This window comes from Pinus tabuliformis, chromosome 3_2, assembly GCF_031772625.1.
Source record: "Pinus tabuliformis cultivar Carrire ecotype Pingquan chromosome 3_2, CPIR1, whole genome shotgun sequence".
Lineage (NCBI taxonomy): Eukaryota > Viridiplantae > Streptophyta > Pinopsida > Pinales > Pinaceae > Pinus > Pinus tabuliformis.
Window position 1 is genome coordinate 131242092 of NC_142302.1, and position 15058 is coordinate 131257149.

Below are 15058 nucleotides of genomic sequence, written 5' to 3' on the forward strand. Positions count from 1 at the left end.
TATGATCCTCCATGTTGTCACTGAACACCACTATATCGTCCAAGTATACTACTACGAACGAATCCAAGTATGGTCGTAGGACATCATTCATCAAAGTGTAAAACGTAGCAGGAGCGTTACACAACCCGAATGGCATAACAAGGAACTCAAAGCTACCATACCTTGTTACTATCGCGGTCTTCTTCTCGTCTCCTTCAACTATCCTCACTTGATAATAGCCATGCCTCAAGTCCAGCTTGGAAAACACTCGGGCTTTCGCAAGCTTGTCAAAGCAATCAGCAGCCAATGGCAAAGGATATTTGTTCCTTACCGTCTGCTTGTTCAATGCACGGTAATCACAGCACATCCGTAGCTCATTCGAATCCTTCTTTCGTTGGAACAATACCGGAGCTCCATAAGGGGACCTTGAAGGTCTGATGAAACCTGCATCAGCTAACTCCTTTAGTTGTCGTTTCAATTCCTCCAACTCAGGTCCTGACAACTGATAAGGTGCTTTAGCCGGGGGTTGCTTTCCTGGCTCAAGCTCAATGCTATGGTCCACTGCACGCCTTGGTGGAAGCTTCTTTGGTAGCTCATCAGGCATCAAATCCGCATATTTGGTCAGTACCTCAGAAATCTCGGCTGGAACAGGCATCCCCACTCCATCACCTTCGACATCCTTGAACATCACCACATATGTCTCCATATTTGACTCCTTCATAGCCTTCTCCAAACTCAGTGTAGAAACATGTTGCACCCTGACTTCCCTCCTTTGCCTATGAGTGGGCAAAGTCCAAGTTTGTGACTGTCCAACCAACACCACCTCATCACAGAAGGGGACAACAATAGCCCTGTTTCCCTTCAAGAAATCCTGTCCGAGTATCATATCAAAGTCGTTCATCTCCATCACTGTGAAGTCCAACTGACCCTTCCAGTCTTTTATCTGCACAGGCACTTCGTGTGCCAAACCCGCCACCTTAGCTCTAGAGTTCACTGCCTTGACTTCCACATTCGATGGGAAGATCATCAGTCCAACCTCTTTTGCCAATCGTGTCATCATGAAGTTATGAGTGGCCCTAGTGTCCACCAGAGCTTGAATGGTCTTGCCATGACCCATCAAGTCCACGAAACCCAGACTATTAATCCACAATTTCTCCATAAATTTTCCCTGCATACATGTCTGTTCTCTGCGTTCATCAAGCAACGGCTTCACTCCCTGTGAACTTGCTCTAATACCACCTGTCACAAAGTGCAGGTGTGTATCATCTTCATCATACACCGTCTTCACTCGTCGTGAACCTACTCTGATACCACCTGTCACGCCCCAATTCTTTTTTCATTAAATTGGCCGGGTGCGGCACCGCCTAAGTAACCAACATCTTTCATTGTTAACTTACTTTACGAACTATGCCTTAACATTCATTATAAAACATGAATAACATATTAATTTGCTGAAACCATTAATATTAAAACATCAGCAATGTAGAACGGCAAGAGAACGACATCACATGTAAAAGCAATCTTTTATTATATATGAAGAGTTTTTGTACAATGACCAGGAGCTTGGCTCTACCAACGTTTCACCCGAGTTGGGCGCCCAACCGTGTAAGAGCGCACGGTGGTCTCACCTCAACCCCAAACCAAAATACAATACAACATAACACAACCGAGTTTCTTGTCGAACGGGTAGGTGCACCCGTGCACGACTCGCGCCCAACACAATCCAAACCCGTTTACCAAACTCTAGCGGGCGGGCGCCTTAGAACGCCCTCCACCTGCACCTTCAACCGCCTTTACAATACTTGTGCAGCCCGTGTACACCGCTCGGCATGCGGGCACATCCCTTGCGCCTTTGCTACGGCCCTGCACTTACTCGCACTTCTTGTTTGAACGATCAAAGATGATGAGCGATGGTGAAAATGACAAGCCTCACTGCTTGTTTATACACTTCCTCGTGTGGCGGTCATGCCCTCGGTCGACCGTCCACAAACTCTAACCAACGCGTTCTCAAACAAAAGCGATGCTAACATATGGTTGGCTCGCCCTTTGTTTGCCTCGCTCCATGGTCGGCTTGCTCGGCAAGTCCTCCAACTCGCCATATAAGTGACGGAGCACCAACTCGCCCTCATAACATGTTGCGCCCTTGGTTATCCGTCGCACTTCCATGCCTTAGTCGCATCTCGTGGAGGAAGGAGCGCGCGCCCGGTTGCCCACGAACCGCAGAACGTTACAACCCGAGTCGCCACACGACTTAACCCGGGTCGCCACACGACTTCACCCGGTTCGCTCGAACGACCTCACCCGGGTCGCCACACGACTTCGCCCTGGTCGCCCGAACGACCTCACCCGAGTTCTGCCCGAATGACTTTTCTGAACGACTTTCTTGAACAACTTTCTCGAACGACTTTCTTGAACGAATTCTCGAACAACTTTCTCGAACGACTTTCTCGAACGACTTCTCAAACGACTTTCTTGAATGAGTTTTACACCTGAGTTTCGCCCGTCGTGCGGGCTCATCCACGCACTGCAGAACTCCTTGTTCGAACTCGTGTTGATCGAATGATGGTTGTTTGCCTCCAAACGCCCTCCAATATATATGGGCGGGTGGCAGGTTATGTCACCCGGCTGACCCACACCAAACGCCCAAGCCGACTCGTTCAACATGTGTTGTCTCGCCCAAGAGGAGGGTCGGCCCGCCCAACTCGTCCAACACCTTATAAACTCGTTTCTTGGCTCGTTTCGTTTCATATTTTGCACGTCCTTCACACGGTGGAGTCGCCCTGCCCATCGCACGGACCGCAAGTCCTAACACCTTCGGTCTCAAGGGCTACTCTATGAATCTTGGTTGTAATTTTTTAAGGACTTTTTGTAAAGGCTCCAAATTTTGTGACCTTGGAGTTTAATACTGTTGAAACAATTCTCTAACCTTTTAATTGTATAACTGGTATATTCACATCACAACCTAAAACCTATATTTAATATAACAATTTTTATTTAAAATCAAAACACAATTTCTCCAATTTAGCATCGTATCGATGTCCCTTTGCACCATTTTGGGCAATTGCTAGTTTTATCACATCTCCTTTATACCAAACATGTCTATTCATGCTTGTTTTTTATTATAATTGACATTTTTTTATCTAAAGAATATTTCATTTTTATTTTAAAGGAAACAAATTTCAACTTAAAGTTGAATATCCTTAGAATCACACATCTCCCTCATATTGAGTTGTATATTGGGTTGTAGAATAAGTCTTTAGACTTAATAATAAAAATTAATATTAATGTGTTTGATATATTCATAATTAAAATAACTCAAAATTAATTAATTATTAAATCAATATATTAACTGATTTCTTTTTAAAAAATATTTTATTTTATATATAAATTTTACAAATACAAAAAATATTTTTAAATCATAAATACAAAATATTAAAACAGCTTTTTAATTATCTTGAGTTTTTTTAAATTTTAAACCTTAAATTTAAATAATCATATATATAATTTTTTATAATAGAAATTCAGCTCTGAGATTAATTTTTTATAATAGAAATTCAGCTCTGAGATTTTACTTTTTTAATAAATAGTATAGCCTCGTAGAAACTTTTCATAAATCCTTAAGCTGAAACACTAATATAGCAAATATTTTACCTTTGATATAACAAAGTTTTTACCTAAAACCTTGCAAACATTCAGCCTAACCTTCGCAAATAGGAAGTGATACTCCACCTAAAACCCGACAAACATTCATCTTCTACCTTCGCAAACATCAAAATTGCAGCCATATTTAGAAACCCGCAAGCCCTCTCAGAAGAACTGGCCAATTTTTACTTATAAAACCCCTCTCTCTCTATATAAAAATTTTCGAGGATCAGTACAGGACAATGAGATGGAGAGCGGATCTGGACCAAACAAGATTGATTGGAAATCACACGAAAAGAAAAAGATCGAAGACCACTGAGTGAGTGGGGCAGCATCAGTTGAGCTCAACTGGATCTTATTCTCGCAACAACGCCACACTAATTCCAACAAACACAGTAAAGAAAGGAACATTATTTTAAAGGCAAGACTAGTGACAGTGGAAAGTTGCAGCTAGAAGAGGTGGTGATGCTTTTTGCCCTCTGCTTCTTTTTCTTCTTCCTTCGATTCCTTCTTCTCGTGATGCTCGTGGAACACATAACCCCCTGCTCCCACTGCAGCTGCTGCTGCAACCTCCTCCTCAATCTTGTGCCTGTGGGCGTGCTCTGGATCCTTCTTATATGCGTGCTTCTCGTGCTGCAAATTATAATAGCAACAATTAATCAGATTTTACAACAATATTTTTTTACAGTAAAAATTTGTTCTAATCATTTATCTTATTAGTGATCGCAGTGTTATGAAATATTAGGTAAATCATTCAAATCTCAAACAATAAGAAATAAAAAGGTAAAAAGTTACCAGTGCAAAGGCTCCAGCAGCTACAGTTCCCATTTCACCCAGATGCTCCATGTGCTTGTGATGCTTCTCTTCCTTTTTGGCCTTCTCGTACTCATCAACATTGCCAGCAGCATAGATATCTGTGCTCTCAATCACCTGCTCACCCCCATCTTCCTCGTGGTGGTGGAACAGATGGTGGTGCTGTTTCTCCTCCGACATCTTCTCCAAAGCAGAGATCTCAAAGACACAACGATATATTCTGAGGGTTCAAATGAACAGAAATGGCTTAACTGTGCAAATGAGATAAACAGGCGTTGATTATATAACCGGAGCGGCGCTGGATGTTAAAGAAATATCAATGGAGTTGTCTAACAACGGGGAGGCGGAGGAATCGTCAGGATGGTTAAAAGTGGTCGGAAGTCGGGTAAAAATATTTTAAAAAATTTTGTAGAGATAGTGTTTGAATCATATTTTTTATGGTGGAAATAGATTCAGCACCATCAAAAATGTTTAAGATAACTAAAATTTTGAATTTTAACAACTATAACTTAGATTTACAAAAATCCTCTCCAGATTTTCTCTAAATATAACCAGAATTTCCATAACTTTCCAGGCAACTCCTCTGCCTCATTAGACTCCGTCAATATCAATGGCCAGTGCAAAGCGCGCAGACTGGGGACGTTAAGAGTGTGGGACCCCTGACATATCAACTGTCAAAACTTTCACGATGTCTGTTCTCGAGAATGGTAGGTTTGACCAAACGTTGCACCTAATGAGTTGTCGGAGGGACTAATAACCAGTGATGATATGGATAGAGACGTGAATGAATGGGTCCGTTTTTCATGATGTGTCCAGCAAGAGACCATATACGTTTAGACGGTGTAGTCTATTCAGGTTTCAAAATTTTTTGGAACATTAAAAATGTTGGAATTTGTTATTTTTTTAAATTTTTTAATTATAAAAATGTTTGAATCTAATTTCTAATGGTAGAAATAGATTCAACTTCGTCAAAATTAGAAACTTTAAAATCTTAAAAATGGTAAATCAAAAACTAAAAACTTTAAAATCTCTAAAAACTGTAAATTAAATTTACAAAAATTTTTATCAAATTTGATTAAAATTTTGTTTAAATTTCCATAAATTTACAAATAAATTTGAAAGGTAAATAACTATGGCTTATATTTTTGTTCACATGGTGTCATGGATAATACAGTATATCTTGATCCCTTCCCTATCGCAACGTGGCCAACTTTATGTATTTATCTTCATAGCTCCTCACAGGGTAATATTGTTCCTTGATGGTGTCTTGGAAATAATTTCAAGTGGGTGCAGCTGAACACAGTGAGGACTCCATCTCGTCCTTTTGTTCACATTAGCTTTCCCACCAGTCCTTGACATATGGGGTGGATTTGAGGAGTGAAAAAGTAATCTTTTTCCGATTGGAAAAGTCATGAACTGAAAAATATCCTTCCAATAGATTTAACCAGCTATCTAGGGCATCTACATCTATTTGTCCTTCAAATATGGGATGTCAAATTTAACTTGTACCTTAAAAGTTGTGGCACCTCCAGAGTGGCTTCTGGATGAAGATGTGTCACCTATGGGTTATCGTCGAAGGATATGGACAAATTTATCCATCATCATGTTCCTTTGTCACTCGAGGACTTCCTCGAGCAATATTTTGAAAGGATCTCCTGCCCCCTCGTCTTTCTTTTCTTTCACCATGAGAGGTCGTCGGGGTTTGTGAGGCTGGTCTTGCAAAGGTTCAACCAATTTGAGCCCTAACTCCTTATACCTTGACCTCGTTGGGGACATGCAAATAAAAATAGAGAAAGAGTAGACCACTTTGATACCATTGATCCAAACTTATGCAGGAACACAACAAAATACAGATATACACATAAACACAAAGATGCAACAGAAATAAAAATTCATTTCATTAATATCAAAGAATTGAAATATGCTTACATACAGAAATGGAAATAAACTAGCTCGGGCGATGGTAGCTTATCTCTAAGAAGAGATGTGGTGGCTACATGCCTCTGAACTATGTTACAATGAGGCTTAAAGGCCTATTTATTATTGAGAAACAATGGAAAACCTTAAACATCCAAAAACCTAATCCTAGGAGATGAAGCGCCAAAAATGTGGTCCCTTTTGGGTAAATTGGTACATCAAATTCTCGGGGTCGTAAATTTGGCATATAATCTCCATTTGGCTATCATAATACCTCATTTCGAAGAGCTTGAAGAGGAGTCCAAAAACATACTAGTGAATCAATTTGGAATTTTTCAAGTTTCTCTATTTTCCCTAAAAATTCCTTTTATTCTTGTAGTCACTCTCTACAAAATGCATTTTCAGTTGTCAAAAGAGTGCAAAAGAGAAGAGATGTTTGCATCCATCTTCTAAGCCACAAAAACATCAAAGCTAAATCATACCCTCTCCATTATATAATGCTCGGAATAAGATTTCCAACGGTATGTGGAAGTCCAAAAATGGACTTCGAGATCAGAAGATATGGCCTGATGAAGTTGGGGGTTTTGTTGCCTTTGAAAGGAAGGAAAGATGAGCCAATTGGAGATCCCGCAAATCGGAGGTCGTGCAATATCAGCAATCGTAAACAGTGCGATATCGACGATTGAAAATAGTGGAATATTGGCGATCACAAACAGTGCGATATCAGCGATCGCAAATAGTGTGATATCGGCGATCGAAAATAGTGGAATATCGGCAATCGCAAACAGTGTGATATCATCGATCACAAAAATGGAATATCAGTGATCGCAAGCAGTGAGAGATTGGAATTTTATAAAGGAGCATATCGGGGTTTCTTCTGATATGCTTATCGATGAAAATCTTGATATCGTGGGCTCGAAGCGTGGTGGACAGGTGGCATAAGGTGGGTCACATGAATATGTGCACTTTATGTATCAAACCAATGGTTGGGCGGAGAAGTTGTTAAAGGTTTTTATGTGTTAAATCCTTCGCACTGGCCCTCCCTTATCCTATTTCCACGTGGGCCAAACCACGTCGCACGTCGCATGTCACAAGTTTTGGGAGGGTACAACCAAAGCAAGGATAGGAAATCCCCGATCATCGAGTTGTGATATTTCAAATGGGCCCAGGCGCATAAGTGTGTGGTCCCATGTGTTACACATGGGGACCATTAGTGATATAATGCTTCGAAGAATCAACCCCGTCCCAGCTAAAGGGCTTTTAGCTCCTAAAGGCTTAGGCCTTGAGTCCCCATGCCTCTATCATATAGTTTCCACCTAAGCCCCCGGGGCTAAGGCAGAAGGGGCCAATCAGAGATCGGCATTCGTAGTTTTATAAAGCATGTTCAGTTTAAAGTTCCCAAACTGCCTGAGCCCCAATGGACTTGTATGATTGTTTCACAAGGCATGATTGGTTCCAGTAGATTGATAAAGAAAGTAAAGGGGACAGATGATTTGGAAGCTGTGATTCTATGATACCACTAAGGCCATCGCAACTAATTGATCCTAGCTCTAAAAGGTGGGAATTCAAGTGGTTAAGGTGAAAGTGACGGGAATCGGCCAAGCAGCAAGAGAAGAAACATTGAGGTAGAGACGTGGCCTAAGAAGAGGCCATTACAAGGACGCCTAGGAGATATTTTCCTCACCGTCGTTCAATTTTCTTTATTTCTATTACTACTGTATTTTTGTGTATTTTCAAGAAAGGAATCAAATCCTTTGTAATCATTTTGGGTAGCAAGACATCGCATGTTGAGACATCTAGTCTATCACACAGCTGGCCTTTGGCTGATATATTTTGTAACTATTAATTCAAGGCTCCCCCTCTCCTTATAAATAAGGGGAAGAAAGACTTAATAGAGGTTTTGAAATTCTGCACCCGAGTGGTCCAAATTCTATGATTCTGTTTTGGTTCTATTTTCCTATTCACTAGGGACTACGCAATACATTGTTGAATGTAAATGGACTGGTGAATTGGACTCATTTTGAGGATTAATGAAACTCTTTGGTGATTCCAATAAGATCAATGTGCAGTATGTTTCCCCTTTTTTAATCACTTCATGTATGTTTTTCTCCCTCTAAAATAGTGTAATGAAGTCGTCAGTTTCACTCTGATTCATGATTACATATTTTCTGCTAAGTAGTAGCAGTACATGTGTTAGCTACAGATTTACTTATGTACTTGTAATGTGCACAGATTTATTAATGTTAGTTGGTGACAAATGTTCTCATGATGTATAGAGCTTGGGACCTTAATTAGCGCTCCACTATTCTTGCCATTTCACCTCTTCAGGCTTCCATATTTCTATTGGAAAATGGATGCTTAGGATTATGTATTGTTTACAACCCTATGCATCTAATTCCCTCCTTTCTTTCCTCCTTTTCATTTTATCACAACACCAATATTAAAGCTGCCTATTGTTGTGTGTCGGCCACCAGAACTAGAAATTTCTCTTTGAGATTAGCCTGACTTTCCCCCTAAGAATTTAGATCCACGCATTGGCTTGAGCTCACCTTGATGAAGGACTATTGAACCAAGCCCCTCTATTATCTTTTTCAAATTACATGACAATTGGATTATAGCAGAAAGCCCTCATTGATAATATTCAAATGCACTCCTCTTTAAGATGTCCTAGGCACTGGTCTACAATCAACCCAAAGGTTGTCTCTAGGAATATTTCTATATCTCCTTAATCACTTGTGCTACAAGTGCTAGAAAAAGCAACAAACCCCTCAAAACGGCTCTGGAAGTTTAGGACCCGAAAAACTGTGAAAAATAGTAAGTTGTGCTAATTTAATTAAGAAAACTGAAAAGAAACAATGGTGGGGGTCCAAGTGGAATAGGTGGGTGGCCACCAATATCCTCCTGGATCACCAATGACTTTGGAATATTCAAAAGAGGCATGCTTCTTCCATACTAGAACTTTTCCATCAACAAAAGAAATTATATATCGTTTGTATTCAAGAGATGAGATGGTCAACAAATTCTTCTTTAAATGAGGGACATATAAAATATTGTTAATGGATACATTACCTCCTAAATTGAATTGGAAGTATGATGATCCAATCCTTTTGACTTCATATTTTACATTATCCCCAAGTTCAACCCTTTGAGAAATCTTCTTTTCAACCTGCAATGACACCTCTAAAAGTAGAATAAAAAGAGTATTCATCATCAGAATCATTATTCCTAGGCCTTCTCTTATAAGAATATTCATCAAGGTTGGCATTAGAGGCATGATGTTTCCCTTTTCTCTTTCAATCTCCATTCCTTTGATAATCACCCCTTCCTTTTCTTTGAGGACAATGATCTTGATAGTGTCCATAAGCTTAGCAATGATAACATTGGACATTTATCAAAACTCTTCTATCTCTTCTATCTTGAGAGGGAGGAGGAGGTCCTCTTTATGATGTAGGTTCCCTCCTTGGAGCAAAAATTGGAGTAGGTCATGCATTTGGTCTTCTGTCATAGCTTCTTTCAAACCTTCCAAAATTAGGTTTTCTTTTGAAACTTTTAAAATGAGCTGCAAAAGATTCTTCATTGGGATCTTTAGTCGGGTCCCTAAAATGGAATCTTAACTCTTCTTGAGTGCATGAATCCCACAAATTATCAAATGAAAGTGCATTTTCCCCTGCATTAATGTTTGTTGCAAAAGGATCCTGAGATCTAGGAAAAACACCCAAACCAACAACTACCAATTCTTTGTCAAATACTTCTTCACCAATGGCCTTAAGTTGATCTCTTATTTGAGATATCCTTACAAAATATGATGCCACAGTATCATTCTTTGTCATCTTGATATTGCGAATTTGACCTCTCAAACTTATATATTGGTTGATGTTGTTGATTGTGTACAAACTAGTGATGGTGTTACATTCCCTTATATGTTTGGTGATCAACAATATAGGGAATTAGATTATCCCTAAGATATTTTATAATGATGCTTCTTGCGAATATGTCATATTCTTAAATTTTTTCTTTCCCTACTTGATAATATGGTTGAGTACCTTTACCTGTAACAATGCCAAAAAAAATTATGCCTTGCAAGAACTAGATCAATATTGGCCTTCCATGGCCTGTAATTAGTGTGTCCTTCAAGCTTGTTCTCTGTCTTCATGAAGGAATCCATGATGAACATGAATAAGACCAACCAAAATTACAAATCCCAATATTCTTCAAGATGCTTTCAATGCTCTTCAAGGTGATCTCACAACTCTTCCCCTTCACTAAAGATCTAATACCATGTTTTTTTTCTAGTGCAATAAAGACTAGTATATTTTTTTTCACAATTGATAACTATTTCCAGTGATATAATTAAAATTTTCTAACATTCCAATCATAAACAAGTTATACATGAAAGACTTCAACCATACAATTTCATCAATATAGTAATAAATATCACAATGAACAATAAACAAGAGACAAGAGGCTTCAAGCTAGGGAAAACCCAACCAATCTTTCCTTATGAGAGAAACATTATATTTATCAATAGTACATCAAATAATATTCTAACAAGATTCCAAATCTGACCTCAATTTCTCTAAGTCGAAACCAATCAACAAAGAGAGAAAAATTCAACTTTTATTCAAATTCTGATCTGCAACAATAGGGCCAAATTTCGGCTTGTAGAGCTTTGAACGAGAGGCCAAAATTTAGTTAACGCCTCAGTCAAACAGTGCTACAATTTTGTTGAAAGGAGAGAGAGTCGACCTACGATCAATGGTCCAAAACATAGGTAAAAACTCAATCAAGACAAATTTTTAATCTTCAGTCTCCAAGCATAGTCAAACCCTTGGTTAAGCAAATCCAAAATAGATCAAGTTAATGCAAGTCAAAGCAAGTCACAACAAATAGAAATAAGTTGGTCAACACTGGTAAAAAATCATCATTTCTCTCCTTTGCATGTGTAGATTAGCCTATGCAATTTTCAGATGAATGTGTGTGATGATATGATACCAAAATGAGCTCCAACGAAGTCATATATAAGTGTGTTTGAGAAGGTGCCTTTTCACACATGTGAGCCAACTTTTCCTTCATGAGGTCAACTTGGTCAAAGTCAAAAATATGATTTGTCTCCATTATTTTTCAATGAAAGACTAACCATAGCTACTAAATTTTTCAACATAAACATGTCATAGATGGTCAAAGTAAGGATGCAACAATAGGTTGACATGGTTCAACACTTGGAGAGATTTAGCAACTTTTCTAAGGGAATATTGGTGGAAATAGTGGTAGTAGGTAGTGACAACAATAACACAATTGGATTGTAATATGGAAATGACAGTTCAAGGTAGTGTAGCAGAGTTGGGCAGGATGAATTTCATTCATGAAGTTAGAATAGTCACACCAACTCCAACGAAGGATTGTGCAAGTGCTAGGTGCAGTTTAGTTGATTTGACTTACAGATATTCAAGTTTGTAGTAGCATAAAGTTTTGGATTTCTAGTGTGCAATTTCATGAAACTTGGGGTTTTTTGGACTTAGTTTTGGATGGGGGCACGAGTTTTGGAAAATACTTGGAGATGGCATATTTTACAAAATTTTCTAAGGACAAAAATGGCTTTTGTGGGGAAGGATGTAAGGGCTTCAGTTAGGAGGGTGTGAAGCACCTCTACCTGATCAACATGGGTGCCTTGAAAGGAAGAAAATATGTGGATATTGGGGTTTCCTAGAAAAAATTGACTAATGAGCACACCTTTAGTTGAATAGGTTGTGCGACAAAATGGTTAAGTTTGACACGCCATTATGGGACCGACTTACCTAAACAACTTAAGGAGGTGAACCAAGAGTTATATGGATGAGCACTCTACACTTGGAAATCACAACAAGTGAGTAAGATGCCTTAAGGCATAGACTACCATGGATTGTAACCAATGGCCACATTCACCATACATAAATCTTGGTTATGATTTCCTTAGATGTATTATATAGATGACTTAAGATACAGATGGCCAAGGTTAACTTGTACATGGACAAGTTGGGGGCATAGATGACCCAATAATAGGTGAGTTGGTGGAATTTTCATGATTTGAGTCAACCACATGATAGACCAATGGGTCAACTTAGTTCAATTCTAAGGTGTGTGACATTTTGCATGAAGGGATTAAACATATATATTTCCATGATTTGGATGAGCTAAGAGGACACATAACACAACATCAAGCAAGAATGCATAAACAAACAAGACACTTAGTTGAACAAGAAATTAATGGAATGAGTGAATAATTGAGATCTACAATAGCTTTGATCATGGTTTTGAGGACCATAGATTGATGTAATGAGTTGGTATAGAAACTAGGTGAGCAAACATTGATTACGGCAAGGAGTTGTGCAAAGACAGGGAGGTAGGTTAAGAATACAACTTGGTTGAGTTCTTGTTGGAATTTTAATGAGTTATGGCTCCCCTCTTGTTATTTTATCGTATTTGTAACATATTTTATCAATATTATTGTATAGGTTTTAGGCACATCTTGTTGCCATCCAAACATATGAGAAGTTCCATTATTTATATGTTGTGTCTTCTGTGTACTTGCGTTTAAGTTTATGTATGAACTTCTAAGACTATTTAAGTATATGTATTGTCATGAGGTAGCTGTTAACCCTATTTTCCACTCCACTATAGTGAGAGAGACCCTAGTTCAACATACCTCAATTATTGGCTAGAATGCATCCCCTTTCACCCTTGCTTTTACTTATATGGGTCTTACAAGGAAGTTATTAGATGTTATAGGGATGAAATTACATAATTGAGTAATTTATCATTATTATTTTGTCACAATTTCATAATTATGAAATAATAATTATTTCATAATTGAGAAAAAAACCTCATAATTAAGAAAAAGGTTCTAGAGTTTGTCATTCGCAAGGAGATCAACTTGGCCTATTTTTGTATGAGTTGCCTAGGGATCCATTATTGTAGAAGTTTCCTAACTTCTCAAGCCCCTAGGTGTCCAAATACATTCTCCTGAGGGATGGAAAAATTTTATGTAATGTGCTATGAATATAATTTATATAAATATAAATAAATGAATAATAATCATAATAATAGATTAAGTAATGAAGAGGCATGTCCCTAAGGACATGGCCATCCTTATAATGGATATTTACATATTTCATATTTTTTTAGTATTCTACTGCTTTTATGAACTTTGTTCATAACATAATGAAACCCTCTCAAGGAGGAGAGGGAGAGTCAGAACAAGAAAGATATCTCAACTAAGTTGTTGATTTGTTGTTGTACTTCTATCCCACGTGAGACCAACCCTGTCTTGTTCAATCTAGGAAGCGATCAAGCCAAGGATTAAGGAGGAGAAGCAATGAATGTAAGATATATGATATATTGATGTTTCATATCACTGAAAGTACATGTGATTTCCTTTCTTATGTATCATGTTGATTATTATTTTCATAGATCTTGTGCTTTTTATCGTGCATGGTAACTCCTTCTCCAGTTGTGGGAAGATCCCTTTGATCTTTCAGTTCGTTTGCTTGATCCTTATATTTGATAGTGTGTGTTGTTTGATCCAAGTCTAGTTGGCCATAGGGGTGTCTCACATTAATTGATTAAATAATAAAATATATTCACCATGGTTGACCAAACTATTCGACATTCTCGAATACTTTTAAATCTTTCTCCAAAAGAGGAAGGTCCACCACCTAGAAGACATAGGATAGCTCCGGTAATGGAGGACTTAGATCAAACCCAGGTTGGAGGGGATAACAATGGTTCTAGTGGGAATACTTATTCATGGTTGAGATTATAATGAGAGTCCATTACCACACATCAACCCACCTTTAACCAACCCTTTTGACCTTATACTTGTACAATTGAGTGCCTTTTCTTCTAAACCTTTTTCCTTGTTCTCTCATCCAATTTTTGGTGAGAGTGGTGCATCTACCATGGGGAGATGGGTCCCCCATCTCCATATACATTTAGGGTATCATCTATTATGTTTATTTTACCACCAATCAATGTGATAGGACCTAGTTCTCCAACATTGATAACACCTTTGTCCTCTTCATGGGGCATTCCACCAATTGCTTCGAACCCATACAATTTTTTTCGAGTGTGCTTGTAGCCCTACCTTCATTCACCTTTATGTTTGGAATGGGGACAAACCCAAGTCAACCAATGGGAGTCAAGGTATTTCCACCTAGATCATCTATTTTGATGGTTTGACGACTTAACACGGGCCTATATTCTTTAGGGAACATGTAGGGAGGATCTACCATTTCCTTAGTTAGTTTGGGGGAAATAATATTTTTGGAGGAACATCTCGTCCTTGGGGTAGTTCTATGTTCAGAGAAATTACTTTCTCTGAGTGGTTTCTTTACTTTGGTGGGGCTACTTTACCTGTGGGAATCAACCTTACTAGTGCCACTATGCTAATGAGTTCATACACTTACAATGGTGCTTTTTCACCAAGAGGTCCTTCTTCCAGTATAAAGTACAATCCCATTAGTATCCATGCCTTTGGGAGTTCCTTTGTCTCTGGGGAAATTGTTAACATCCTTTCAACATGCTTGTTGACATAGGCATACAATTCCCTAGGATGAGTTATCCCATTGGTCAATCATCTTCTTCCACTATCTAGATATTAGGGGGAGCAAGGTCCATTGGGGGGGCTATCTTTTCCTCCAAATCCATTCAACCATCATCAACTTCCATTTCT

At 38.6% G+C, this 15058-nt stretch overlaps 1 protein-coding gene across 1 annotated transcript; it reads right to left on the reverse strand.

Moving 5' to 3' along the window:
* Positions 1-3803: 3803 nt before the first annotated feature.
* Positions 3804-4722, reverse strand: LOC149180172 (abscisic stress-ripening protein 5-like). Its single transcript, XM_089418142.1, has 2 exons — positions 4417-4722; positions 3804-4254 (listed from the first exon to the last, which is right to left on the reverse strand). Exons 1-2 carry the CDS (start codon positions 4612-4614, stop codon positions 4072-4074), a joined length of 381 nt encoding a protein of 126 aa, XP_089274268.1. The 5' UTR covers positions 4615-4722; the 3' UTR covers positions 3804-4071.
* Between the last annotated feature and the right edge of the window lie 10336 nt (positions 4723-15058).

Excerpts from the sequence above, each read along its gene's own strand:
- LOC149180172 (XM_089418142.1), bottom strand. The coding sequence starts at position 4,614 with ATGTCGGAGGAGAAACAGCACCACCATCTGTTCCACCACCACGAGGAA. Across the intron at positions 4,255-4,416 it reads CTGCTGGAGCCTTTGCACTG|CACGAGAAGCACGCATATAA; the intron begins GTAACTTTTTAC and ends TATAATTTGCAG.